This window comes from Platalea leucorodia (assembly GCF_965183815.1).
Source record: "Platalea leucorodia genome assembly, chromosome: 3".
NCBI classification, from domain to species: Eukaryota; Metazoa; Chordata; class Aves; order Pelecaniformes; family Threskiornithidae; genus Platalea; species Platalea leucorodia.
The window spans coordinates 127,894,818-127,919,350 of NC_138825.1; the positions used below are offsets into that span (position 1 = coordinate 127,894,818).

Below are 24,533 nucleotides of genomic sequence, written 5' to 3' on the forward strand. Positions count from 1 at the left end.
TGTCCTTCAGCCTCCATCACCCCGCGCATGCCCTCGCTCGCAGCCGGGAGCTCCTGCGCGGTGGCCTGGCACAACGCCTCCACCCTCCCGATGGCAACGGTCTCTGCTCGGTTGAGCCGTGCCCTCCCCGGGGACCAGGCTCTGCCGCCTGCCACAGCCAAGAGCCATCCGGCACAGGGAGAGGCCGCCAGGCACCCCCGGGACTTGCGGCGGCAGCTCGCGTGTCCCTGGCACATGGGTGTGCGGTGGCCCCCGCCCTGGTGTGTGCAGATCCCCGGCACGAATGACACCACCGTGCTGTCCCTGGGTGGGAGCGGGGCCAGCCCGGCTACAGCTGCCGCTGCGGCGGGGGCTGCGCAGTGCAAGCCCGGCGCGAGGGCGTTTGGCAGCCGTTCCCTGCGTCCCCGCGGGCGGCCGGGCGTTGGGCTGGCGTGGCCGTGACTCCCCACCAGCACTGCCGGACACCCCGCGAGGGTCCCCCTGGCCCCCAACGCCCCCTCCTGCCTCGCCAGCCCCTTCCCCGCTGCGGTTGCAGGGCGGCTTCTCCCCTCCTTCCCGGCTCTGCTCGTGGTCCCTCGACACGACAGCCCCCGGCTCCCCGCACGCCGGGGCTGGGGCCAGCGAGCGAGCAAGCGAGCGGAGGAAGTGACTTCTGCCAGCGAGCCGGGGCGGCCGGGCCGAGCAGGAAGCGCCCGCCGCCGCGGGGCCGCGGCCGCCAGCGCGGGGAGGAGGCGCCTGCGCACGGGCGGGCGGCAGCCGGACGGGGGTCTGCGCGCCAGCCGGAGGGGATGCGCCATGGTAAGCGGCTCTTGCCCCCGCCGCCCGCCGGGCACGCCCGGGGAGGGGGCTCCTGCGCCCTGCGGGGGAGCAGGCAGTGGTGGCGGCGGTGTAAATCCGGTGAGCTCTGGAGAGCAAAGGCTCCCCCGCCACCTGCCACCCCCCAGAGCTCCTGCCCTGCGCCTCGGCCTCGGCATCCCCTCCCCGGGCCCCTTCCCGGCAGCCCCGGGGCAGGGGAGGGTGGGCAGCACCACGGGCACTCCGGCAGCACCATGGGCACCCCGGTTCATGCCAAGCCTGGCTGGCAGCTCGGCATTTGCGCACCCTGCCGCTGTACGGTGCATCCTGGGACATGTAGTTTGCTGGAGACGGGCAGAAGGGTCCCTGCAGCCGGCTCCCCTCCATGCCACCCCGGTGCCGCGCCAGCCCCGCGCCGCCACGGGGAGACGGGAGGGCCAGGGCGGAGGTGGGGGTGGCGGCCCAGGGACGGTGCCGGTGGGCTGCCTGTCCCCACAGCGCGGCCACGTTTCCTGGCGTCACTGCCGCAGAGATGGGGGGCCCTGCTCCAGCCCAGGCAGGGCAGCAGGCAGGGTAGCAGGCAGGGCTTGCCTGCTCCCCGCCATGCATGCCAGCGTGCCTTGGCCAGGCAGGGCTGGGCACGGCTGGGCTGGGAGCAAACCTGGGTCCTCTCCCTCCGTCCCTGGGATCCCGCAAAGCCGCCGGTGCTCCCGGCTTCTTGCAAAGCCTCTGCTGCGGGGCCGGGGGGGACAGGGATGGGGAGGGGAGCGTGGGGCTGGGGGTGCACAAGCTCATGGGGGCGAGCACGGGGCTCGGGGGTGCACAAGCTCGCAGAGGCGAGCGCAGGGCACAGGAAGCGGAGCCGGGTGCCACCTCCTCAGCTCCCAGCCCTGGCGGCACCAGGAGGCACCGGCAGCACCCGTGGGTGTCTGTCCTTAGGGTATTTGGCCGCTGGTGCTGGGGGAGCTGGGGTGAGGCCGGGATGGGCACCCCACGCCCATGGGCAGTGCAGGGGGTCTCCAGGGAGGACGGTGCTGGTGCCCGAACGGCTCCGCTGTGCCATGCCGGCAAGGGCTGAGCCCCAGGGATGGGGCCCCTGGGGGCCAGCATGGGGTGAGCCTGCACCCCCCAGGAGCGTGCCCGGGAGGGGACCGGGTGCTCCCCGGCACCGTGGCAGCGGGGCCGACCGGGGCCCGGGCGAGTGGTGGAGGTAGAGCCCACCCTGCCGCGGCTGCGCCACACGTCCGGCGCTGGCTGTCGCAGTGACGCAGCAGCACTTTCACTCTCCTTCGCCACGGAAACCGCCAAGCCGGGCTGCTCCTCTCGCTCTGACTCCGCTCCCGCTCCCGCCGCCACTGGCCCGTGCCATGCCGTGCGGCTCCACCAGGGCCGGCGGCATGGCGGGGCACCCGCGATGCCATCCCCGGCCCCGCGGCCTTGCTCGCGCGCTCGGCACCGCCGTCTGCCACACTCACGTCGGCGCTGTCTGTCACACGGGCACACGCTCGGGCCGGGCGTGCCGGTGAGTGCCGGCACAGACGGTCCTCCCCCATGTCTCACGCTCGCCGCTCTGTTGCTGCACTTGCGAGCCGGGGCTGGCTGCACGCTTCCTGCGGGCGCCGGCACCGCCTGTCACACACGCACACCCGCCTGTCGCACACGCTGGCACCGCCTGTCACACACACACACACGCCTGTCGCACACGCACACCCATCCACGGGTGTTGGCGTTGCCCGTCTGACACACGCGCGGGCACGTCACGGGCCCCGGCTGTGCCTGTCACGCTCTTTCTCACTCTCGCACTCGCACACACCGTGGGCCACGTTTGTGTGTCACGCTTGCACACACGTGTGCACGCAGGGTTGTCACAGGGCCTGGCTCTGCCTGTTGTGCACACACACGTAGGAACGCCCACACGGGCTGTCCCTGCTGCCATGCGCCCGCACATGGTTGTCACACGCCTCGTCCCTTCCTGTCACACGCGCATGCCTCGGTGGCTGGCTCTGCCTGTGGCGCACACACGCGCACGGCTGCCACAGGCCCTGGCTCCGCCTGTCTCTCACACAAGCGCGCACAGGCACCGCCGTCCTGGGGAGGGCGGCCCCGTGTCCCCGGCGCCAGCGGGGACAGGCGGGAGTGGCGGGTACCCAACACCGGCCCCGCGCCGCGGCGTTGCAGCACAGGCGAGCCGGGCAGGACGGCCAGCGCGAGCGTCCCTTCTGCACAGGGGCTGTCCTCGCCGACGTGGGGATGGGAGTGGCCGGGTGACAACCCAGTGTGTCCTTGTCCTGAGGGTACCATGGCGCCATGTCCTGGTCCTGAGGGTGTCCTGGCCGTGTGTCCCGGTTCTGAGGGTTTCATGGACACTTGTCCTGGTCCTGAAGGTGTCATGGCAGTGTATCCAGGTCCTCGTGGTGTCATCCCTTGTGTCTTGGTCCTGAGGGTGCCATGGTGGTGTGTCCTGGTCCTGAGGGTGTTCACTGCAAAATGACCTGCTCCTCAGGGTGTCACTGCAGGGAGTCTTGGTCCCGAGTGTGCCATGGAGGTGTGTCTTGGTCCTGAGGGTGTCTTGACCACTTGTCCTGGACCTGAAGCTGCCATGTGTTGTGTCCTGGTCCTGAGGGCGCCGTGGCCTCGTGTTCTGGTCCCGAGAGTGCCGTGGCTCCACGTCCTGGTCCTCATGGTGTCATCTCCATTTTGTCTTGGTCCTCAGGGTGTCATGGCGGTTTGTCCTGGTCTTCAAGGTGCCCCGACGTTGTATCCAGGTCCTCATAGTGTCACATCCTTGCATCTTGATCCTGAGGCTGCCGTGGATGCGTGTCCTTTGTCCCGAGGGTGTCATGGTGTTGTGTCCTAGTCCAGAGTATGTCATGGCAGCGTGTCCTGTTCCTTAGGGTGTCATGGCAGCATGTCCTGGCCCTGAAGGTGCCATGACAGCGTATCCTCGTGGTGTCACATACTTCTGTCCGGGTGCTGTGGGTGTCATGTCCCGGTGTCCAGGTCCTGAGGGTGCCGTGTCGTTGTGTCGTGGTCCTGAGGGTGTTACTGCAGCTGGCAAGTGTCATGGCAGTGTGTTCTGGACCTGAGGGTGCCATGGCCATGTGTCCTGGTCATGAGAGTGCCATGGCCCTGTGTTCTGGTCTTCATGGCGTCAACCTCTTTTTGTCTTGATCCTGAGGGTGCCATGGTAGCGTGTCCTCGTCCTGAGGGCATCATGGCACTGTGTCCTGGTCCTGAGGGTGCCATGGCATTTCCTCCTGGTCATGAGGATGCCATGGTGGTGTATCCTGGTCCTCAGCATGACACAGTGGTGTGTCCTGGTCCTGAGAGTGCCATGGCAGTCTGTCCTGGTCCTGAGGATGTCATGACATTGTGCCCTGGTTCTGAAGGTGCCACAGCTGTATTTCCTGGCCCTCCTGGTGTCACATCTGTGTGTCCAGTGTCCTGAGGGTTTCATGACCATTTGTCCTGGCCATGAAAGTGTCATGGCATTGTGTCCTTCTCCTGAAGGTGCCATAGCAGTGTATACTGCTCCTCCAGGTGTCATTGCCATGCGTCCTGAGGCTGTCATGGCGTTGTGTCCTGCTCCTGAGGATCTCATGGCACCATGTCCTAGTCCTGAGGCTGTCATGGCATTGTGTCTTGGTTATGAGGGTGCTATGGAAATGTGTCCTGCTCCTCAGGGTGCCAGGGCTTTGGTTTTCTTTATCCTAAGGCTGTTGTGGTAGTGTGTCCTTGTCCTGAGGGTGTCGTGACAGCATGTCTGGCTCCTGAGGGTTTCATGGCATCGTGTCCTGGTCCTGAGGGTGTCATGGTTGTGTATCTTGGTCCTGAGCGTGCTGTGGATGTGTGTCCTGGTCCTGAGGAGGCCATGGCTCAACGTCCTTTTTTTTGTGGGAGACATGGCGTTGTGTCCTGGTCCTGAAGGTGCCATGGCTGTGCGTCCTTGTCATGAGGGTGCTGTGCCATTCTGTCCTTGTCCTGAGGGTGTCATGTCCATGTCTGCTGGTCCTGAGGATGCTGTGGCACCGTGTCCTGGTCGTGAGCGTGTCATAGCAGCTTGTCCTTGTCCTGAAGGTGTCTTGGCAGTGTATCCAGGTCCTCGTAGTGTCACATCCCTGTGTCCTTGTCCTGAGGTGCCATGGCATTGTTTCCCCTGTTCCTGGGGAGACTTTATTGCGACCTGTTGTGGATGCCCCCTCCCTGCAAGTGTTCAAGGCCAGGTTGGATGGAGCTTTGAGCCACCTGATCTAGTGAAAGGCGTCCCTGCCCTTGGCAGGGGGGGTTGGGCTAGATGGTCTTTGAAGGTCCCTTCCAACCCAAACCATTCCGTGATTCTATGATGTCTATGTATCCAGGTCCTGCAGGCGCCGTGGCAGCTTGTCTTGATCCTGAGAATTTCATGGTAGTGGGTGCAGATGCTGAGGATGCCATGGCTCGGTGTCCTGGTCCTGAGGGTGCCTTGGCAGATGGTCCTGGTCCTGAGGGTGCCACGTCCGTGTGTCCTGCTCCTGAGGCTGCCATGGAAGGTTGTCTTGGTCCTGAAGGTGTTATGGCAGTGTGTCCTGCTCCCGAGTGTGTCGTGATGTTGTGTCCTCGTACCGAGGGTGCGATGGCATTGTGTCCTGGTCCGGAGGGTGTCACATCCCTGTGTTCAGCTCCTGTGGGTGTCACGTCGATGTGTTGTTGTTCTGAGGATACCACGGCATTGTGTCCTGTCCCTGAGGGCGTCATTGCAATGTGTCTTTGTCTGGAGGTTGTCTTGGCTACTTGTCCTGGACCTGAAGCTGCCATGCAGTGTGTCCTGGTCCTGAGTGTGCCATGGCTCTGCGTCCTCGTCCTCATGGTGTCACCTCCATTTGTCTTGGTCCTGAGGGTGTCATGTCCGTGTGTCCTGGTCCTGAGTGTGCCATGGCTCTGTGTCCTCATCCTCATGGTGTCACCTCCATTTGTCTTGGTCCTCAGGGTGTCATGTCCATGTGTCCTGGTCCTGAGGATGCCATGGCTGCATGTCCTGGTCCTGAGGGTGTCATGGCCGTGTGTCCTGGTCCTGAGGATGCCGTGGCTGCATGTCCTGGTCCTGAGGGTGTCATGGCCGTGTGTCCTGGTGAGGGTATCTTGTGGGTTAACCCAGGCAGGCAGCTAAGAACCACACAGCCGCTTGCTCACTTCCCACCCACCCCCAGTGGGATGGGGGAGTAGGAAAGGAAGAGTAAAAGCACGAAAACGTGTGGGTCGAGATGAGGATTGTTAAATAAGAGAAGTGGCAGAAGAGGGAAAGAAAATGGAACAAACCAAGTGATGCAAAGGCCATCACTCACCCGGCATGGGTAGACCAGCCAGTTCCTGAGCAAAAGATGTCTAACTTACCCAAACCCCCTCCGCTCCCTTTTTAGTGCTGATCGTGGCGTTACATGGCGTGCAACATCGTAGGATCCTAGAACGGTTTGGGTGGGCAGGGACCTCCAAAGGCCACCCAGTCCCACCCCTGCCATGGGCAGGGACAGCTTCACCCAGACCAGGGTGCTCAGAGCCCCGTCCAACCTGGCCTTGAATGTGGCCAGGGATGGGGCATCTCCCACCGCTCTGGGCAACCTGGGCCAGTGCCTCACCACCCTCAGCACAAACAATTTCTCCCTTCTGTCCAGTCTGAATCTCCCCTCTTTCAGTTTAAAACCATTCCCCCGTGTCGTGTCGCCGCAGGCCCTGCTAAAAAGCCTGTCCCCATCTTTCTTGTAGGCCCCCTCTAAGTATTGAAGGGAATACGTCATTGGTTAGCTCGGATCAGCTGCCTGGTTGTGTGACACGGCACGGTGTCCTGGTCCTGAGGGCATCATGGTTGCATATCTCGGTCCTGAGGGTGCTGTGGCTGCGTCCTGGTCCTGAGGAGGCCATGGCTCCATGCCCTGGTTTTGTGTGTGTCATGGCAGCGTGTCCTCGCCCTGAAGGTGTCATGGCTGTGTGTCCTCATCATGAGGGTGCCATGCCGTTGTGTCCTAGCCCTGAGTGTGTTGTGGCAGTGTGTCCTGGTCCTGCAGGCGTCATGACGCTGTGTCCAGGTCCTGAGGGTGCCATGGCCAGAGCAGGTCAGCGAGGCTGGGGCAGGGGCTGGAGCACAAGGCTGGGGAGGAGCGGCTGGGGGAGCTGGGGGGGCTCAGCCTGGAGAAGAGGAGGCTGAGGGGAGCCCTCATCGCTCTCTGCAACGGCCTGAAAGGAGGCTGGAGCCGGGGGGGTCGGTCTCTGCTCCCCAGGAACAAGCGATGGGACGAGAGGGAACGGCCTCAAGCTGCGCCAGGGCAGGGTTGGGTTGGGTATTGGGAAAAACTCCTTCCCCCAAAGGGCTGTCAGGGCCTGGCCCAGGCTGCCCAGGGCAGGGGCTGAGTCCCCATCCCTGGGGGGATTTAAAAGCCGGGGAGATGTGGTGCTGAGGGACATGGTTTAGTGGTGGCCTTGGCAGTGCTGGGTTAACGGTTGGACTCAATGGTCTTATGGGTCTTTTCCAACCTAAATGACTCCATGACTCTATGATTCTGTGGTAGTTTTTCCTGATCCTAAGGATTTCATGGCACCATGTCCTAGTCCTGAGGGTGTCCTGGCTGGGTGTCCTTGTCCTGAGGGTGTGAATACAGCATGTCCTGGACCTGAGGGTGCCGTGGCCTTGTGTCCTGGTCCTGAGGGTGTCATGGCAGCGTATCCTAGTCCTGGGGGTGCCACGGCATCATGTCCTGGTCCTGAGGGTTTCATGACAGTGTGTCCAGGTACTGGGGGTATCATATCTGTGTGTCCTGGTCCTGAAGGTGTCGTGATGCCGTGTCCTGGTCGTGAGGGTGCCTTGGCCATTTGTCCTGGTCCTGAAGGTGTCATGACCACTTGTACTGGTCCTGAGGGTGTCATGTCTTTGTGTCCTGGACCTGAAGGTGCCACAACAGCATGTCCTGGTCCTGAGAGTGCCATGGGTGTGTGTCCTTGTCCTGAGGGTGTCATGGCAGTGTGTCCTGGTCCGGAGGGTGCCATGGCAGCGGGTCCAGTGTCCTGAGGATGTCACGGCAATGTGTCCTGCTCCTGAGGACGTCATGGCAGCATGTGCTGTTCCTGAAGGTGCCATGGCAGTGTGTCCCAGTCCTGAGGGTGCCATTGCAGCATATCCTCGTCCTGACAGTGTCACAGCAGCATGTCCTGTTCCTGATGATGTCACATCCATATATCCCGGTCCTGCGGGTGCCATGGCGTTGTGTGATGGTCCTCATGATGTCATGACAGCATGTCCATGTCCTGAGGGTGCCATGGCCACGTGTCCTGGTCCTTAAGGTAGCTCTGTCCCACCCTGGGGCACCCTGCCAGCCCCTGCAGGCAGCAGCAGCCCAGCACACCTGAGCTGCAGGAGGTGGAACGTGGTCTTTTTGGTGTAATGCGCGTTTGTCCCCAGATTTTCACCGCGTCGTGGAGCTGTGTCTCTGGGGGTATGGGCTGCGGTGCCGGAGATACCCTTCGTGCTGTGCCGACTGTGGCGGGGAAGTGGGGTCAGGGCAGGGGAACGGGGACGGGGACAGGGACTGGATGGGGCCGGTTGCACCGAGGTGGTGCAAGGGCTCCCGCCGTGGGGCCCGGTGGTGGTGGCCGGTGGGGTGCGGGCTGGGGGCGCAGGTGGGGGCGCACGTGGGGACGTGGTCCCCCTGCCAGCACCCATCGCAGATCCTTTCCCTCTCCTTCTCGGCAGGTGGAAAGCAGTGACACCCCCAAAGACATCGCAGCCATCCCCAAGTGCCCTGCGCCCTGCCCGGAGGCCAGCCCTGCCGAGCCGCTGCCCAACGGGGACGTGGAGGGGGACAGTGCCCAGTGGAAGGGCGCGGAGGAGGGCGGCGCGAGCCCCAAGGGCGGGCGCCCCGAGGAGGACGAGACGGAGAGCCTGCCAGACGGCGAGACGGGCCGGGCGCTGGAGAACGGCCGCTGCACCCCCAAGGAGGGCCTGGACGCCCCGGCCGATGAGGGTGAGCTGGCCCCTTCCGACCCCCAGAAGAAACGCGGGAGGAGGAAACTCCTGGAGGCCGCAGAGAAAAGTAAGACCTTAGCGTTGAGGGCTCCCCGCTACGGGGCTGCGGCTCTGCCCGCGGTCCCGCCGGCACCCACTGCGCCCCTCCGGGGACCCCCGGCCCCCACCGCCCTGCCCGGCATGCCATCCCCGGGAGGGGCCCGGGCTGCAGCAGCTCCCGGGCTGGGGAGCGCTGCCTCAGGAGGAGGAAGACGGGCTGAGCCCCTCCGTGCCACCGGGGATTTGGGGTGGGGGCAGCAGATCAGAGCGGGGGGCTGCCCTCGCATGCTCGTCCTGTTGCGCCGCCCTTCCCGACGGGCTTCGCTCCCCCAGTAGGAACAGGGCGGGCAGGAGGGGAGGTCGGTCCCCGTCCTGCCAGCGCAGCCAGTGCAGGTGCCCTGTGGCGCAGGCGTGCCCCTGCCTGCGTGCGAGCCTGCCCTGGCGCGTGCCCGCCGCCGCCGGTGCTTGTGCCGCTTTGCATGGCAGCCCTGCATGCGCTGGGGGCAGAGCGGGAGGCGCGTGCATGGTGCGGACCTGGGGCCACGCTGCCCTGGTGCCGAGGAGGTGCCAGCTCCGGTGCCGGTGCCGCTCTGGGCGTTGCAGGGAGCGCGCGAGGCGGTGGGCTCAGCGCCGCACTGAGGATCAGCCCCAGGCACCAGCACGTGCTGGGAGCACCCAGCTCGGCAGAGAAGGTCCCGGGGGTCCCGGTGGACACCAAGCTGAGCATGAGCCAGCAGCGGGTCCTCGTGCAACGACAGCAAATGGTGTCCTGGGCTGCGTTAGGTTACCTGCTGGTTGAGGAGGCCACCCCGGGAGTGCTGGGTCCAGTGCTGGGCTCCCCAGTACAAGAGAGATGCGGACAGACTGGAGAGAGTCCAGTGAGGGGCCACCAAGATGCCGCGGGACTGGAGCATCTCTGCTATGAGGAGAGGCTGAGGGAGCTGGGGCTGCTCAGCCTGGAGCAGAGGAGGCTCAGGGGGACGGCATCCATGGCTATAAATACCTGCAGGGAGGGGGCCAAGAGGACAGAGCCGGGCTCTTCCAGTGGTGCCCAGTGCCAGGACCAGGGGTTGTGGGCACAAACTGGGCCAGGGGAGGATCCCTCTGGACGCCGGGGCATGCTCCTCAGTGCAAGGGTGACACGGGCACAGGCTGCCAGGGGCGGAGGTGGTGTCCCCGTCCCCGGCGACTCTGGTTGCGGTGCCGGGCGGCGGCCCTGGGTGGCCCGGCGGGAGCTGGGGGCTGGACCGGGGGGGACCCAGCGGGGGCTGGCCCGCACCGGTCCGTGGGTGTGTCATGTCCGCTCCGCTCTCCGCAGCCAGAAAGGGGTGCCCGGCTCTGGCGCAGGCCACGGCGGGGCCCAGCACTGGCCCCGGCTCCCCCCAGGCACACACCGGCCTGTGGCCCCGCTGCCACCACCACTCTTGGCCCGGAGGTGCCGGGTGGTGGGATGGGGCAGCTCGGACCAGCCCTGAGCCGGGATGGGGGGCCGGGACAGGGGGCCGTGCTCTCCCCACAGCGGGGGACGGGCAGCTGGCAGCAGGGCGGGGACGGAGCTGGGGTGTCACCGCGCTGGCACTGCGGGGCACTGCGGAGCAGAAGCAGGGTGAGAACGAGGGGGCATCAGGCTCTGGCTCTCGGGGGCTTCTCGACTTGGATCGGCACAGAGACCTACTGCCGGCCATGCTGAACGAGGGAGGGAGACAAGCAAGGAAGGGCTGGGATGGAGCGGGGAGAGGCAGGGCTGGAGGCGGCTGAGGCAGGGCTGGGATGGAGACAGATGAGGCAGGGCTGGGATGGAGACGAGCAATGCAGATGCTGCTGCAGTCACAAGGCACAGAGCCGGCAGCTGAGGGAGCGGAGAAGCCATAGCTGGGAGCGCGGTGCAGATGGGCAGGGGAGCTTGCTGGGCCGGGCATGCCGTGGTTGGGCGCGGGTCATGGTGCAGCACGCCCCGATGTGGGGGCCAGCATGGAGTGGGGTGGAGACAGCCCCAGGGGTGCCCCGCTGCCCGCTCCCGTGCACGGCAGAGCTCTGGGTAGCAGCGGGCGCCGGAGGGAACACGAGCACGGTGCTGTGAGCACAGCGCGTGAGCGTGGGTGCCGTGAGCAGGTCAGGCTTCGCCTTCCAGCCTCGGGCTGGTGTTCAGCCCTTTCCCCTCGGCATTACACAGCCCATCCTCCCGTGGCCTGACCTGCCCGCGGGGCCCTTGCGCGTGGTGCTCATCCTCCCGCTCTCTCACCGCGCAGGCAGAGGGGCAGCTGCCTGCGTCCCTGCCGGGCAGGTGCTTTCTGATCATCGGGAGGCTCTTCCCTGCCCTCCTCTCTTCTCCAGCGCTTTCCTGCAAGCACAGCTGGTGCCCGGCTGCGGCCGTGGGCTGCCTGCCCCGGCGCTGCTCCGAGGCTCCTCCGCCAGGCTCGGGGCAAGTGCCCCGGTGACGGCGTCAAAGCGGTACCCGGCAGTGCCCGGGGGCTCTCTGGGGGAGCCGTCACAGCCGCCGGGAGCTCGCTCCCTTCCATAGAAACCATTCCCAGTGCTTCGGCCGTGCCTGTGCCGAGGCTAGCGGCGGCATCGTCACCTTCCAGCCACAGGCTTGGCTCCTGCCAGATCCTCGTCTGCTCTTTGGTCCTTCAGCTCCTGCTGCCTCCTGCCCGGCGGGCCAGAGGGCTCTCCCGAGCACCCTCACCCCCTCCTCCTGCACTCCTGCCTCCATCCTCGCAGACTGGCTTTTCACCTCTCGCTGCCGCTCTGACCCAGCGCGGGGCCGAGGACCTGCCCTTCCCACGCTGCCCAAGCACGACTTACTGGCTGCCCCGTCAGCTTTGCACCCCTTCGCTGTCCCCCCGTCCCATCCCTGCCGAAATCCCGTGGGGGAAGGTCTCGGGCAGGATCCCGCCGTCGGTCGGTAACTCTGCGTCCTGGCCCGTCGGCGCAGCAGGCCGGCAGCGAGCACGGGACACGGCGCTGCCACGGCGTGCTGGGACGGGCAGGAGCTGAGGGAGGGGGATTTGCCGAGCCCCGGCTGTGCCGGGCACGTGCAGGATGCTCAGGCAGTGAGCTGCAGCCACGGGGCTGCCGTGGCCCATCGCAGGCAGGTGCTGCGGCAGCCCTGGCACCGGTAACAGCCCGGTGCTGGGCTCTGCACCCCACAGCTGTGCAGTGGGCAGGGCGGCAGAGAGGTGGGGACGCAGGCTGCATGTCCCCAGTTTGGACAGCGCCCCCCAGTTGGGCCAGTCCCAGTGCCTGGATTGCTGGACCCAGTGATGGAAGGGACCAGCATCTCAGAACAGGCCAGGTCCCCTCTCCCGTGCCTCAGTTTCCCCACCTGGGATCCCCGTGCCCGTGGGCAGGACCAAGAGGACAGGTTGGCCAGACACCCCCAGGGCACACACACACTCCTGCCTCCAGCACGGGGCCAGAAAGCTCCTGTCCCCCAGTGTCCCCCGCTGTCCCCAGTGTCCCCCAGCACTCAGAGCAGGTCTCTGCTCTCCTGCTCAGGTCTCGCTGCTTCTGCGGCGGGGGCCCGCTGCCGCGGGGGAGTCGGGTCCCCATGTGCCGGCTGCGAGGGACTATCCGGGTGTCACGCAGGGGTGGGTGGGCGCCCGGGGGGGCGGTGGCTGCAGCAAAACAGGGTGCGTGTTCAGCTGGCGAGGGGACACCGGGGTCCCGGCCGAGCCCCTCCCCTGCAGCCCAGGCCTGTGCCGGGGCGGCCCGTGCCCAGCAGCCGGGGCAAAGCACGGAGGGACGCCGGCACCCAGGAGAGAGGTGCCCTCCCCGGCGCAGGGACCCACCGCAGGGCTGCCCGCAGCGAGGCACGGGTGGGTGGGTGCCGTCCCCCGCGCACGCCGGCGTGCCCCATGCTCCGACCCCGCTGCCCCCGCTCCGCCCCAGCCCCCGGCAGCTCGGGGTGCGCGGAGGTTTGCAACCCCAGAAACGGTCGGGGTTATTTTTAGCCGCTTTCCCGGCAGCGGCTCGGCGCGTACCTGCAGCGCGCGAGATGTGCCGATAGCACAGGAAACCAGCGGGGCTCCGCGCGCTTCCCCTGCCCGCCCCGGCCCCAGCGGGGGCCGCTCCCCCGGACCCCCCAGACCCCCGGACCCCCTGGCCAGGCTGCGGGCACGGGGCACAGGAGCAGCCAGCTCACGTCCCGGCAGTCGGCGTCCCCCGGGGAGCACGGCCCTGGCCTCACACGGCGGCGATGGGTGCCCTTCCCCAGCCCAGGGTCAGCCCCCAGCCGGATTTGGGGGTCCCAGGTGGGCCCCCTTCTCCCCCGCGGGGGCCTGGGTGCCCTGCCCCGTAGCACCGAGCTGATCGCCCCGGCTGATGGCTGCTCTCTGTTCTCTGTGCAGGCAAGGAAGAGAAGGAAGAAAACAACTTCGACACCCTGAAAATGGAGGCAAGTATGTCCCAGGGCTGGGCCCCCGCCGGGGCCGCGCCGAGGCACCCGCAGGAGAGGGGCACGGCCCTGCAGCCCACCGGCCAGCGCAGCGCGCCCCGTGCCCACAGGAACCAGCACCCCCCGCTCCCTCGGCGCCAGCGGCCGCGGGGGGCCTGCAGGGACGGGGTCCCCGGTGGGATGGGGGTCCTGGGCTCCTGCGCCTCGACGCAGCCGAGCACCAGGCAGCGCCTGCCTCTCTGCTGGGGATGACGGCACCGAGCTGTGGCCAGGCCGGTGAACCCCCCTCCATCGTGCCCTGCCCGTGGGATGGTGCTTGCCCGGGCTGACCCCCCACCTCCCCCAGGTGCCCGGGCAGAGCGTGTCGGCCTGGGGCAGATCCATGCCCGGGATGGCGCTGGCAGCACCCATCGAGGTGCACAGCCACGGCGTGGTGCCTGGCCCTGGTGCAGCCCAGGCAGGCAGTGCCCCCGTGCCCGTCTCCCCGCCGGTCCCAGCGTGCACAAGCGGGGTGCCCACCTCCAGCCCCCCCGCGCAGCTCCGCTCCGTCCCCAGCCCGCTGCCCCCCAGAGCCCTGCCTGTCCCGGGCCACGGCTCCCACCGCGCTGCCATCCCCGGTGCCTGCGGCAGCGCTGGAGCCGCGGCCTTCAACCTTCTCTCTCTCCCTCCGGCGGCAGGGCTCCCGCGGGCGGCTGCGCGGCGGGCTGGGCTGGGAGTCGAGCCTGCGGCAGCGGCCCATGCAGCGGCACACCTTCCAGGCCGGGGACCCCTACTACATCAGCAAGAGGAAGCGGGACGAGTGGCTGGCCCGCTGGAAGAGGGAGGTAAGGAGCCAGACGCCACCGGAGTGGGCGGGGAGGGGGGCACTGCGGCATGGCAGTGATGCCAGGATGGGGTGGGCTGTGCAGTCCTGCGTGGTCCGACCCCCCAAGCCCCACTGTGTTTAGCTGTCTCCAAGGCTCCCATGGCTAACGTGGCATCCCTAATGACGGCAGGCAGAGCGCCGGCGGTGCCGGGGTCACCGGCTGCATGAGGGGCGGTCAGCACAGGGTGGGGGCTCGGGCGGGCAGCCCCGCCACAGGGCACCCTGGCTTGCGCCGTGCCGTGGGGCTGGCGGTGGAGTGGGCGCTCCCCACGGGACCGCTGCGGCGGTGCCACTGCCGTGCCAGCACCCGGGTTTTGTGCCGCGGCCAGGGCGGGCAGCTTTGCTTCTCACACCTGTGCCCCCCCCAGGGGCCACCGTAAGCCAGGGGCGAGGGGCCCAGTGTGCGCAGCCGCCGGCGCAGGGGGCCTGCCGGTACGGGCAGCGCGGGGCCCTTCCTTCTCCCACGGGATGTGCTGTGGGATGTGCCGGGATGTGCCGTTCCTGCTGGTTTCCTGGGGAACCAGCGCGCGCCGTGACGCAGCCGAAATCAGCAAAGCCGAGGGCAGCGGCGGGAGGCTGGGGGCGGCGGGAGCCCCCGCGCAGGCGCAGGGCTGCGGGCAGGCCGCGGTGCCAATAGCTGCTCAGGGGTGCTGTGGGGCTCTGCGGGCACCCCGGGGGTCCCGGCCCCACCGGCGTCCCCGCCGCTCCCCCCTCGCCCCGTTCTCCGTGTCATCCCCCGCTACCAGCGGGTCTCCCTGGCAACAGGTCCCCTCGCACCACCGCCGCCCCCGGCACTATTTATAGCCCGGCGCTGCCGAGCGCCGTCATGCTGGCACCGCGCGGGGACGGGGGGAGGCTGGCACAGCCGGGACATCCCACAGGGCACGGCTGGCACAGCCACGATGTCCCCATGGGGCACAGGGCACGGCTGGCACGGCCACAGTGACCCCATGGGGCACAGGGCACAGCTGGCACGGCCACAGTGACCCCATGGGGCACAGGGCATGGCTGGCACAGCCACGATGTCCCCATGGGGCACAGGGCACGGCTGGCACGGCCACAGTGACCCCATGGGGCACAGGGCACGGCTGGCACAGCCACAGCGACCCCATGGGGCACAGGGCACGGCCGGGGTGGCTGTGCCAGGGGATCTTGTGGACCGGCTCCTCCTGGGGTGGCCGGCACACACGGGGATCCCACTGCCCCAGGGGGGCTGGCAGCCGGCGGCGTGGGGGGATCACCGCTGGACCCGGGGTCTGTGTGCAGCTGCCGCCCGTGGGCAGAGGTTTGGCCAGGCACGGGGCGGGCCGGTGGAGCCGGGGGGTGTCTTGGGGGTGTCCCGGCCGGGGTGGGCACCCCCAGGCACCAGTGGGCTGTGTGCCTGGAGGGGGCTTTGCCAAACACACGGTCATGGCCAGGGTTTGCCGCCCCTGCCCGGCGCAGGGGCACCAGCGATGCAGGCATTCGCCCGCAGCCGCAGAGCGGCACGGCCGCCGGTGCAGCCGCGCTCTGGCCGGCAGCGCTGCAGCTGCTGTGGCAGAGCCATGGACGGGTCCCTGCACCGCGGGCTCCGGACACGGGCCGGTGGGGGGCTGCCCCGGCAGTGCCCGGCCTCGCAGCCCCATGCCCGTGCCGCGTGCCGGCCAGCGCAGGCAGCTGCCGGCTGTGCCGCACCATGCTGCGCGTGTCGGGCAAACCGCCGCTCGGCACGGCCGGGGAGGTTGGTGGTTGAAGCCGCTGAGTAACGATTTTCCAACACACGGTTCGCTCGCCAAAACAAATGCAGATTCAGGTCAGCCAGAATCGCTCGTCAGCCAAAAATAATTGGGAAAAAAAATGCTAAAAAAATCAAAATCCTTCTTTTGAGGAGTCTCTCATTCTCAAACAATGCTGAATTTAGCCGCGTTTAATTCCTTTATTTTTCTAATAAGAATAAGTGTTTTCTTTTCATTACGGGGAGAAAGCCTGACTCGTTTTCAGGCTGGATCGGCCTTTTCCCCCCATCTCGGCTGCCGGCCGCCCACGAGCTGCGTGCCCAGCACCAATTGTCACTTGCTGGTGGTGTCAGCGTCGCGGTCCCCCGGGGCGGGGGACGGGACACGCCGCCCACAGCCCGGCCGGCTCCGTCGTGGGGGGAGCCTCGCCCTTTCCCTCCCTCCGGTGAGCTCCCCGTGCCGGCCGCGGTGCCGGCCGTGCTCCGGTACGGCGCTGGCTGTGCCCCAAAGGGGTTTGCTCCTTTGGGGGTGCCAGGGACCCGGAGGGCTGGGGGACAGGAATTGCTCTCCGGGAAGGGGCCCCCACGGCACGGCCCCCATGCCCGGCAAACCTGCCCGGTGCCGGCGCCAGCCCTGCCTTGTCTCGCCAAGCTGGAGCCCTTCGGCACTGGCTGTTTCCTCTCTGCGGAGGTCCCCAAACCTGTAATCAGCCACCTCTGGGGCGTATTTTTAGCGAGCGGCGCGGGCTGGCGGCGTCCCGGCAGCCGGGCATGGCCACTCCTCATCCCCAGACGGTGCCGGGGCTTCCCCCGCCATGTGCCAGGCACGGCCCCGTGCCACCCACGGCAGGGACGCCCACCGCCCGTGCCCCAGCACCCCAGTGCTGTTTGGGGGGCAGAGGCTGCCTGGCGGGGTCCCAGCAGCTCGGCTGCGGCGGGGACAGGGGTGGCCTGGCCCCCTCCAGCCTTCCCTCCTCTTCCTCACCCCCCACAGCCTCCAGGGCCATCGCTGCTGCTCGCCGGCCCTCGCAGCTGCAGCAGTAACGTGCAGGGCCGGGCACTGGCTCTCGCCCGCCCACGCTGGGGCACCCTGAGCCAGGCCCTGGTGTCAGCTGGGCACCCTGACCTTGTGCCGGCCGTGGGCAGGGATGGGGCAGGGAATAGGGACGGGGATGGGGCAGGGACAGGGGACGGGAATGGAGATGGGATGAAGATGGAGATGGGGATGGGATGGAGATGGAGGTGGAGGTGGAGGTGGAGGTGGAGATGGAGATGGAGATGGAGATGGAGATGGAGATGGGATGGAGATGGGGATGAAGATGGAGGTGGAGGTGGAGATGGAGATGGAGATGGAGATGGAGATGGAGATGGGGCAGGGACAGGGAATGGAGGTGGGGATGGGATGAAGATGGAGGTGGAGATAAGGATGGGAATGGGGCAAGGACAGGGAATGGGGGTGGAGATGGGGATGGGGGTGGAGATGAGGATGGGGATGGGGCAAGGACAGGGACAGGGAATAGAGGTGGAGATAAGAATGGGAATGGGGCAAGGACAGGGAATGGGGGTGGAGATGGGGATGGGGGTGGAGATGAGGATGGGGATGGGGCAAGGACAGGGACAGGGAATGGGGGTGGAGATGGGGCTGGGGGTGGGGTAGGGATGGGGATGAGGATGGAGCAGGGGCTGGGGGTGGGGTGGGGGGATGAGGATGAGGATGGGGCAGGAGCAGGGGCAGGGGCTGGGCAGAGCTGCTTGTGCCCGAGGGCAGGTTGGGCTGATTGCCTGGATTGCCCATCCCGCGGAGATCCAGCTTATCTCCGCTTTAACGACCGGCGGATGGGAGATTTCCTCCCTCGCCTGCCTCCCGCCTGCCCCCGGGGCAAAGCAGGGCCCCCCCAGCGGGAACCAGCAGCTCTGTCACCTCCGTCGAGGGGCCCGGGCCTCTGCTGGGGCTTCTTCCCTCCTCTTCCTCGGCCTTCCTCCACTGCCCCTCGGGTCCCTCCTGGCTCTTCCCACGGCCCCAGCCCCGGTGGGTGCCCCGCCGTGCCCCTGGGTGCCCTCGCCGGGGCATCCCTGCCCGAGGACCCCCGGCTGCGTCGCCCGGCCGCGGTGCGTGACCCACCCCGTCCCCGGCCGGGGGTGACGCGTGTCCGGGTCCCTTTAGTCCCGGTCCCCAAAGCAGCTTTGCTGCTCTGGCAGGGTGCTGGGGGACGGGGCGCCCATGGGCCGTGGGCAGGGGCTGGTGCCTGGCGGTGGGGTGCAGCCCCGCTGCTGGTGTTCGGGGTCCCTTGGGCGAGGCGGTTTGGGCAAGGGGCTGCCCCCTCGGCCCGGGCGCCCCTGGGCAGGGTGGGGGTTGGCAGGGCAGGGGGGCCCGCTGCCGCCTGGGGGGCAGCCCCATGCCCGGGGGGGGACGGCCATCCGCCCCTTTGTCCCTCCGCTCTGCAACACAAAGGGGGCCCGGAGCTCAGGAGCCACTGCTCGGCAGGACACCGCCAGCCTGGGGACCCTCGGGGCTGGCAGGGAGGGCAGCGGGGCCCCTCCTGGGGTGCCGGGCGCCCCAAGCCCCGGGCTGCGGCTGCAGCCCCCGCCTGGGCTCCTTGCTCTGCTTGGCACCAGGGAAAAGCCCGCTCCCTAAAACACCCCGCCGTGCCGGGCTGGGGGGCCAGAGCCGCGGGGCCATGCTTTGGGGTGCGCTGGCTCGCCTGTGTTGGGACATCTGGCTCTTCGGGGACACGCACGGGACACCCCGCTGCCGGGGACGTGCCGGGGGCAGGCAGGCGTTAGGGGACCTGTTTTGGGGTGTCCGGCTCTCCACCTGGCCGCAGCTCCTCCGCGGGGCCAGGGGTGACGGGGACAGTACCTGCACCCCGTCTGCCTCGGCAGCCGCTGGCAGGGGCGGCCTGTCCCGGTGAGCCACCGTCCCGGTGAGCCACCCTCCCAATGAGCCCACCGTCCCGGTGAGCCACCGTCCCAGTGAGCCCACTATCCCCATGAGCCCCCCTCCCAATGAGCCCACCGTTCCGGTGAGCCCCCCTCCCAATGAGCCCACTGTCCCCGTGAGCCACCCTCCCAATGAGCCCACCGTCCCCATGAGCCACCGTCCCGGTGAGCCCACCGTCCCCATGAGCCCCCCTCCCAATGAGCCCACCCGTCCCCGTGAGCCACCCTGCCAATGAGCCCACCGTCCCGGTGAGCCACCGTCCCAGTGAGCCCACCGTCCCCATGAGCCACCATCCCGGTGAGCCCACTGTCCCGGTGAGCCACCGTCACAGTGTCGGTCTGCCCAAACCAGTGCCGTGTCGGTGTGTGCCAGTGGGTTGAACTGGGTGACGTGGTCCCAAACTAGTGCTGTGCGGTTTGGGTGCTGATGGGTTGAACTGGGTGATACTGTCCCAAACCAGTGCCGCATGGCTCTGGGCTGAACTGGGTGATGTGGTCCCAGACCAGTACTGTGTCAGTCTGGGCTGAACTGGGTGATGTGGTCCCAGACCAGTGCCGTGTTGGTGCATGCCAACGGGTTGAACTGGGTGACATGGTCCCAAACCAGTGTCATGTTGGTGTGTGCCAATGGGCTGAACTGGGTGACGTGGTCCCAAACCAGTGCCGTGCGGGTGGGTGCTGATGGGTTGAACTGGGTGATACGGTCCCAAACCAGTGCCGCATGGCTCTGGGCTGAACTGGGTGATGTCCCAAACCAGTGCTGTGTGTGCCAGTGGGTTAAACTGGGTGACGTGGTCCCACACCAGTGCCATGCGGGTGGGTGCTGATGGGTTGAACTGGGTGATGTGGTCCCAGACCAGTGCTGTGTTGGTGCATGCCAATGGGCTGAACTGGGTGATGTGGTCCCAAACCAGTGCCGTGCAGGTGGGTGCTGATGGGTTGAACTGGGTGATACGGTCCCAAACCAGTGCTGTGTCGGTCTGGGCTGAACTGGGTGATGTGGTCTCAAACCAGTGCCGTGTCGGTGTGTGCCAATGGGTTGAACTGGGTGACGTGGTCCCAAACCAGTGTCGTGTTGGTGCATGCCAATGGGCTGAACTGGGTGATATGGTCCCAAACCAGTGCCGCATGGGTCTGGGCTGAACTGGGTGACGTGGTCCCAAACCAGTGCCGTGCGGGTGGGTGCCGATGGGTCGAACTGGGTGACGTGGTCCCAGACCAGTGCCGTGACGGTGCGTGCGGACGTGCCGAGCCGTGCCATGCCGTGCCGTGCCGTGCCGTGCTGTGCCGGCCTTCCCCAGCCGTTGCCGACGGGCCGAGCTGGGCCGGCTGCTGCAGACCAGTGCCCGTAATGGGCTGAACTGGTGCCGCGGGGCCGGTGCCAGCCCGGAGCGGCCCCCCCCTGCTCCCCGACTGGGGCGCTACTGGGGCGAACTGGGCCGGTGCCCGCGCTGGGGGGGCCGGGGCCCCCGGGCGGATTCCTGCCGTGCCGGGGCGAGGCCCCCCGGGGCGCCGCCGCCCCCCGCCCCGTCCCGTCCCGCCCGGTCCCGCCGCTCCGCGGCACAAAGGGGCCGGGGCGGGGGGGCGGCCGCGACCCCGGGACAAAAGGCGGCGGGGAGGCCGGCCCAGCCCGGACGGGAGCGCTGCCGCCGGGCCGGTGAGTAGCGCGGGGCCCGGCCGGGGGAGCCCCCGGGGCCGGGCCTGGGGAGCGGGGAAGGGGCCGGCGGGCACCGGGCCCGGGAGCGGGGCACGGTGAGGGGGCCGAGACCGGCCGAGCGGGGCCGAGACCGGCCGAGCCGGGCCGAGCGGAGCGGAGCGGAGCCGAGCGGGGCCGAGACCAGCCGAGCCGGGCCGAACGGAGCCGAGCGGGGCCGAGACCAGCCGAGCCGGGCCGAGCGGAGCCGAGCGGGGCCGAGACCAGCCGAGCCGGGCCGAACGGAGCCGAGCGGGGCCGAGCCGGGCCGAGCGGAGCCGAGCGGGGCCGAGCCGGGCTGTCCCCTCGGCGGCGCGCGGCCCCTCCCGCCGCAGCCAACCAGCCGGGCCGGGAGGCACCATGTGACCCGGGGAGCCCAGACAAAGAACCGCGGCCCTGCCCCGCGGCCCGGCTCGGCTCGGTTCGGCTCCGCTCGGCTCCCTTCGGCTCCGCTCGGCTCGGTCCGCCTCGGCTCGGCTCCCTTCGGCCCAGCCTGGCTCGGCTTGGCTTAGTTCGGCTCGGCTCGGCCCGGCCCGCCGCGGCGCCCAGCCCGCATGGGTAGGTGGCCAGCGCGGGGAGGGCGGCTCGGCTCGGCTCGGCTCGGCTCAGGCTGGGCCCTGCCCGGCGGAGCTCAGCGGCCCGGCCCGGCCCGGGCAGCGCAGTTCAGCACAGTCGGCCCTGGGACAGCGGGGGCCGGGGGTCCGAGGCGGGCACCGGGCGAGCCGGGGAGGGTGACACGGGCCGGGGGTGCCCGGGGGGGGGGGGCGGGGGTCCCGGTGCTGTGCCCCGGGAGGGAGGAAGAGGGGGCCGGGAGGGGGGGGGGCTGCCGGGGGTCCCTGGCGATGGAGATGATGGGGGGAACAGGACCCCCCCCCCATGGGACAGGACCCCCATGGGACAGACACCCCCCTCCCGTGGGACAGGAGCCCCCCAGTGGGACAGGACCCCTCATGGGACAGCCCCCCCCCCGCCCCATGGGACAGGAACCCACCAGTGGGACAGACCCCCCCATGGGACAGGGCCCCCAGTGGGACAGGACCCCCAGTGGGACAGACACGCACACACCCACCCCCCATGGGACAGGACCCCCCCAGTGGGACAGGACCCCCCCCCCATGGGACAGGATCCCCCATGGCACAGGACCCTCATGGGACAGACCCCCCCATAGGACAGGACCCGCCATGGGACAGACACCCCCCCATGGGACAGGACTCCCCGTGGCACAGCCCCCCCCCGTGGCACAGCCCCCCCGTGGCACAGGACTCGGGGGTCCCCGCCTGCCCAGAGAGGCCGTTGCGACACCGCCTGCTGCCTGGGGGGGGGGTCTGCCCTGGGGGCTGCCGGGCCCATGCCAGAGTCCGAGGGATGCTGCCGAGTGCGGCCCCCCCCCAGCCCGGCTGGCCCAGGGCACCCTGCCCGCCCCTGCCCGCCCCTTGGGGTGCCGGGTGGTGAGCGACGCCCCGCAGCCCTGCCCTGACCGCTGTCCTGTCCCCCCCTTCCCCAGGCGGAGAAGAAGGCGAAGGTGATTGCCGTGATGAACGTGGTGGAGGAGACGCCGCGGGCCGAGCCCCAGAAGGAGGAGGAGGCCAGCCCCCCTGCCTCGCAGCAGCCCACCGACCCCGCCTCGCCCAACGTGGCCACCACGCCTGAGCCAGTGGTGGCCGACGCCGTCGACAAGAACACCTCCAAGTCGGCCGACGACGAGCCCGAGTACGAGGTGAGGGCAGGGCTGGCCGGGGACCAGGGGGTTCGCGGGGCCGGTGCCCCCCGAGGACGCGGGCACCCCCTCCCCACCGGCCCCTGACCTTCCCCTCGTCTCCTCAGGACGGCCGGGGCTTCGGCATCGGCGAGCTGGTGTGGGGCAAGCTGCGCGGCTTCTCCTGGTGGCCCGGGCGCATCGTCTCCTGGTGGATGACGGGCCGGAGCCGGGCGGCCGAGGGCACCCGCTGGGTGATGTGGTTCGGGGACGGCAAGTTCTCAGTGGTAAGTGGCACCCGTGGGGTGGGGGTCCGGGCAGCCCCCCCGCCCCCAGGCGTCCCCCCAGGCTCACGGCCGCCTCCCGTCCCCCAGGTCTGCGTGGAGAAGCTCCTGCCGCTCAGCTCCTTCGCCAGCGCCTTCCACCAGGCCACCTACAACAAGCAGCCCATGTACCGCAAAGCCATCTACGAGGTGCTGCAGGTGAGCGGCACCGGCTGCGGGGTGGCACCGGCTGCGGGCTGGCACCGGCTGTGGGGTGGCACCGGCTACAGGGGGGCACCGGCTGCGGGCTGGCACCGGCTACAAGGAGGCACCGGCTGCGGGCTGGCACCGGCTGCAGGCTGGCACTGGCCCCCCAGCACCGGGAGGTTTGGGGGACATGGGTTCCCGAGCGGGTCCGTCCTGCCGGCCGCGGCAGGGTGTGTGGGCGCAGGCAGCCGCCCTTCCACCCTGCCAGGGTTTGGCCCCGCCTCACCTCCTGCACCCGGCAGCGTCCTGGGGAGCACAGGGTGCCTCTTCAAAGAGGGGGGGATCTAGGGGACCCCAAGGAGGTTTTGGGGGTGTCTGGGAATCTCCTGTCCCAGCCAGGGGTGTCTGGAGGTCGGTTGGGGGAGCTGGGGGGGGGTTGGGGTCTCTGGGGAGGTGCTGAGCGCCCTGCGGGGTGATGCTGGGGGGGGGGGGGGGCCTGGCTTTCTGGGGGTCTCCTGGCAGCGCTGGGAGGCGTTGGGGGTTTCTCGTGGGGCGATGTGGGGGAGTCTGACCGCGTAGGTGCCCTGGGGCTGGGGGCTGCCTGGCTGGGCAATGCCGGCAGCGTCTGGAGCAGCCGGGGCGGGGGCTGAGGATGGGGACCCCCTCACAGGGCGGGTGGGTGACAGCTGAGCCTGCGGCTCCCCTGGCAGGTGGCGAGCAGCAGAGCGGGGAAGATCTTCCCGGCGTGCCCCGAGAACGACGAGACAGACACCTCCAAGGTGGTGGAGATCCAGAACAAGCAGATGATCGAGTGGGCCCTGGGCGGCTTCCAGCCCTCCGGCCCCAAGGGCCTGGAGCCCCCCGAAGGTGAGCGGGGGGAGGCACGGGGCCCTGCTCGCAGGACGGGGACCCGCTTGGTGGCCTTGGCGAGTGTCCCCCGGGACCCCTGGCCATCAGGTCCGGCATCACCAGAGTGGCACGGGCTTGGGCAGAGGAAGCGCTGGGGTCCCCGTGTGGGGCACGGGGCTGACGGGACCCCGCTGACGGGACCCCACGCACCCCTTGCAGAGGAGCGAAACCCCTACAAAGAAGTTTACACGGAGATGTGGGTAGAGCCAGAAGCAGCTGCCTACGCACCGCCCCCGCCCGCCAAAAAACCCAGGAAAAGCACAACAGAGAAGCCCAAGGTCAAGGAGATCATCGACGAGCGCACCCGAGGTACTGCCCGGGGGTCGGGGATGCCCCTGCGCCCACCCCCTCCACGGGGGTTTGCTTGGCCGTGACCCTGCTGCCAGGAGGGCCACGCTCACCGTGGGGGGCTGCGGGGCGAGAGCTGCTCTAGGCCAGGTCCCCCTCTCCCTCGGGGCCCTTCCCTCCCGCCGGTCCCCTCCCTTCTCCCCACCCTGACACCTCTCTCCCTCCCCAGAGCGGCTCGTTTACGAGGTCCGGCAGAAATGCAGGAACATCGAGGGTGAGTGTGGGGCAGTGCCCGGGGACGGGGCTGGGACGCATCCTGGCCCCGGGGACGGGGCTGGGGTGGAGGGTCCCTCCCCAGCCGGGCGCCAGTTCTGGCTGCAGAGCAGGGAGGCGGAGGGGGCTCGGCGGGGCAGGGGGAGCCCAAGGGGCCAGAGGACGGGCTCATCCCATCCCTCAGCCCGGCTGGCGGCAGGGACAGCACCAGCCGTGACGTGACAGTGGACCGCGCTGGCCGGTGGCGGGGACCCCTGGGACGCTGCCCGGGGCTGGGGTCACCGGCACGGGAAGGGCTGAGCCCAGGCACAGAGCGAGGCAGGGCTGGGGGGCTGCTGGGGGCCAGGAGGGGGCCGGGGAGGCGGTGGGAGCCCTGCCTCGCTGTCCCCAGGGCTGGTCCCCATCGCGCCACAGTGGCTGTCCCGGTGGTGCCAGCAGTTTGGGGCTGGGGGAGGGCTCCGCCGC

At 68.8% G+C, this 24,533-nt stretch overlaps 1 protein-coding gene across 9 annotated transcripts in view; it reads left to right on the plus strand.

The window, feature by feature from the left end:
- DNMT3A (DNA methyltransferase 3 alpha) overlaps positions 1–24,533 on the plus strand; it is a 50,395-nt gene that overhangs the window by 16,974 nt on the left and 8,888 nt on the right. For 6 of the 9 annotated variants that reach the window (XR_014227668.1, XM_082306939.1, XM_082306941.1 and 3 more), the window contains 9 exons: positions 8,513–8,852; positions 13,174–13,220; positions 13,898–14,044; positions 21,937–22,149; positions 22,257–22,415; positions 22,503–22,610; positions 23,309–23,465; positions 23,667–23,816; positions 24,025–24,069. Coding sequence is in view for 8 of the 9 variants with exons in the window: in XM_082306939.1 (XP_082163065.1) it covers positions 8,513–8,852; positions 13,174–13,220; positions 13,898–14,044; positions 21,937–22,149; positions 22,257–22,415; positions 22,503–22,610; positions 23,309–23,465; positions 23,667–23,816; positions 24,025–24,069 (1,366 nt within the window). In the remaining variant the exon portion in view is untranslated. Of the gene's footprint in view, positions 1–719; positions 799–8,512; positions 8,853–13,173; positions 13,221–13,897; positions 14,045–21,936; positions 22,150–22,256; positions 22,416–22,502; positions 22,611–23,308; positions 23,466–23,666; positions 23,817–24,024; positions 24,070–24,533 lie in introns of those variants that run through there. The other 3 variants (XM_082306940.1, XM_082306946.1, XM_082306944.1) reach the window with 2 other exon arrangements.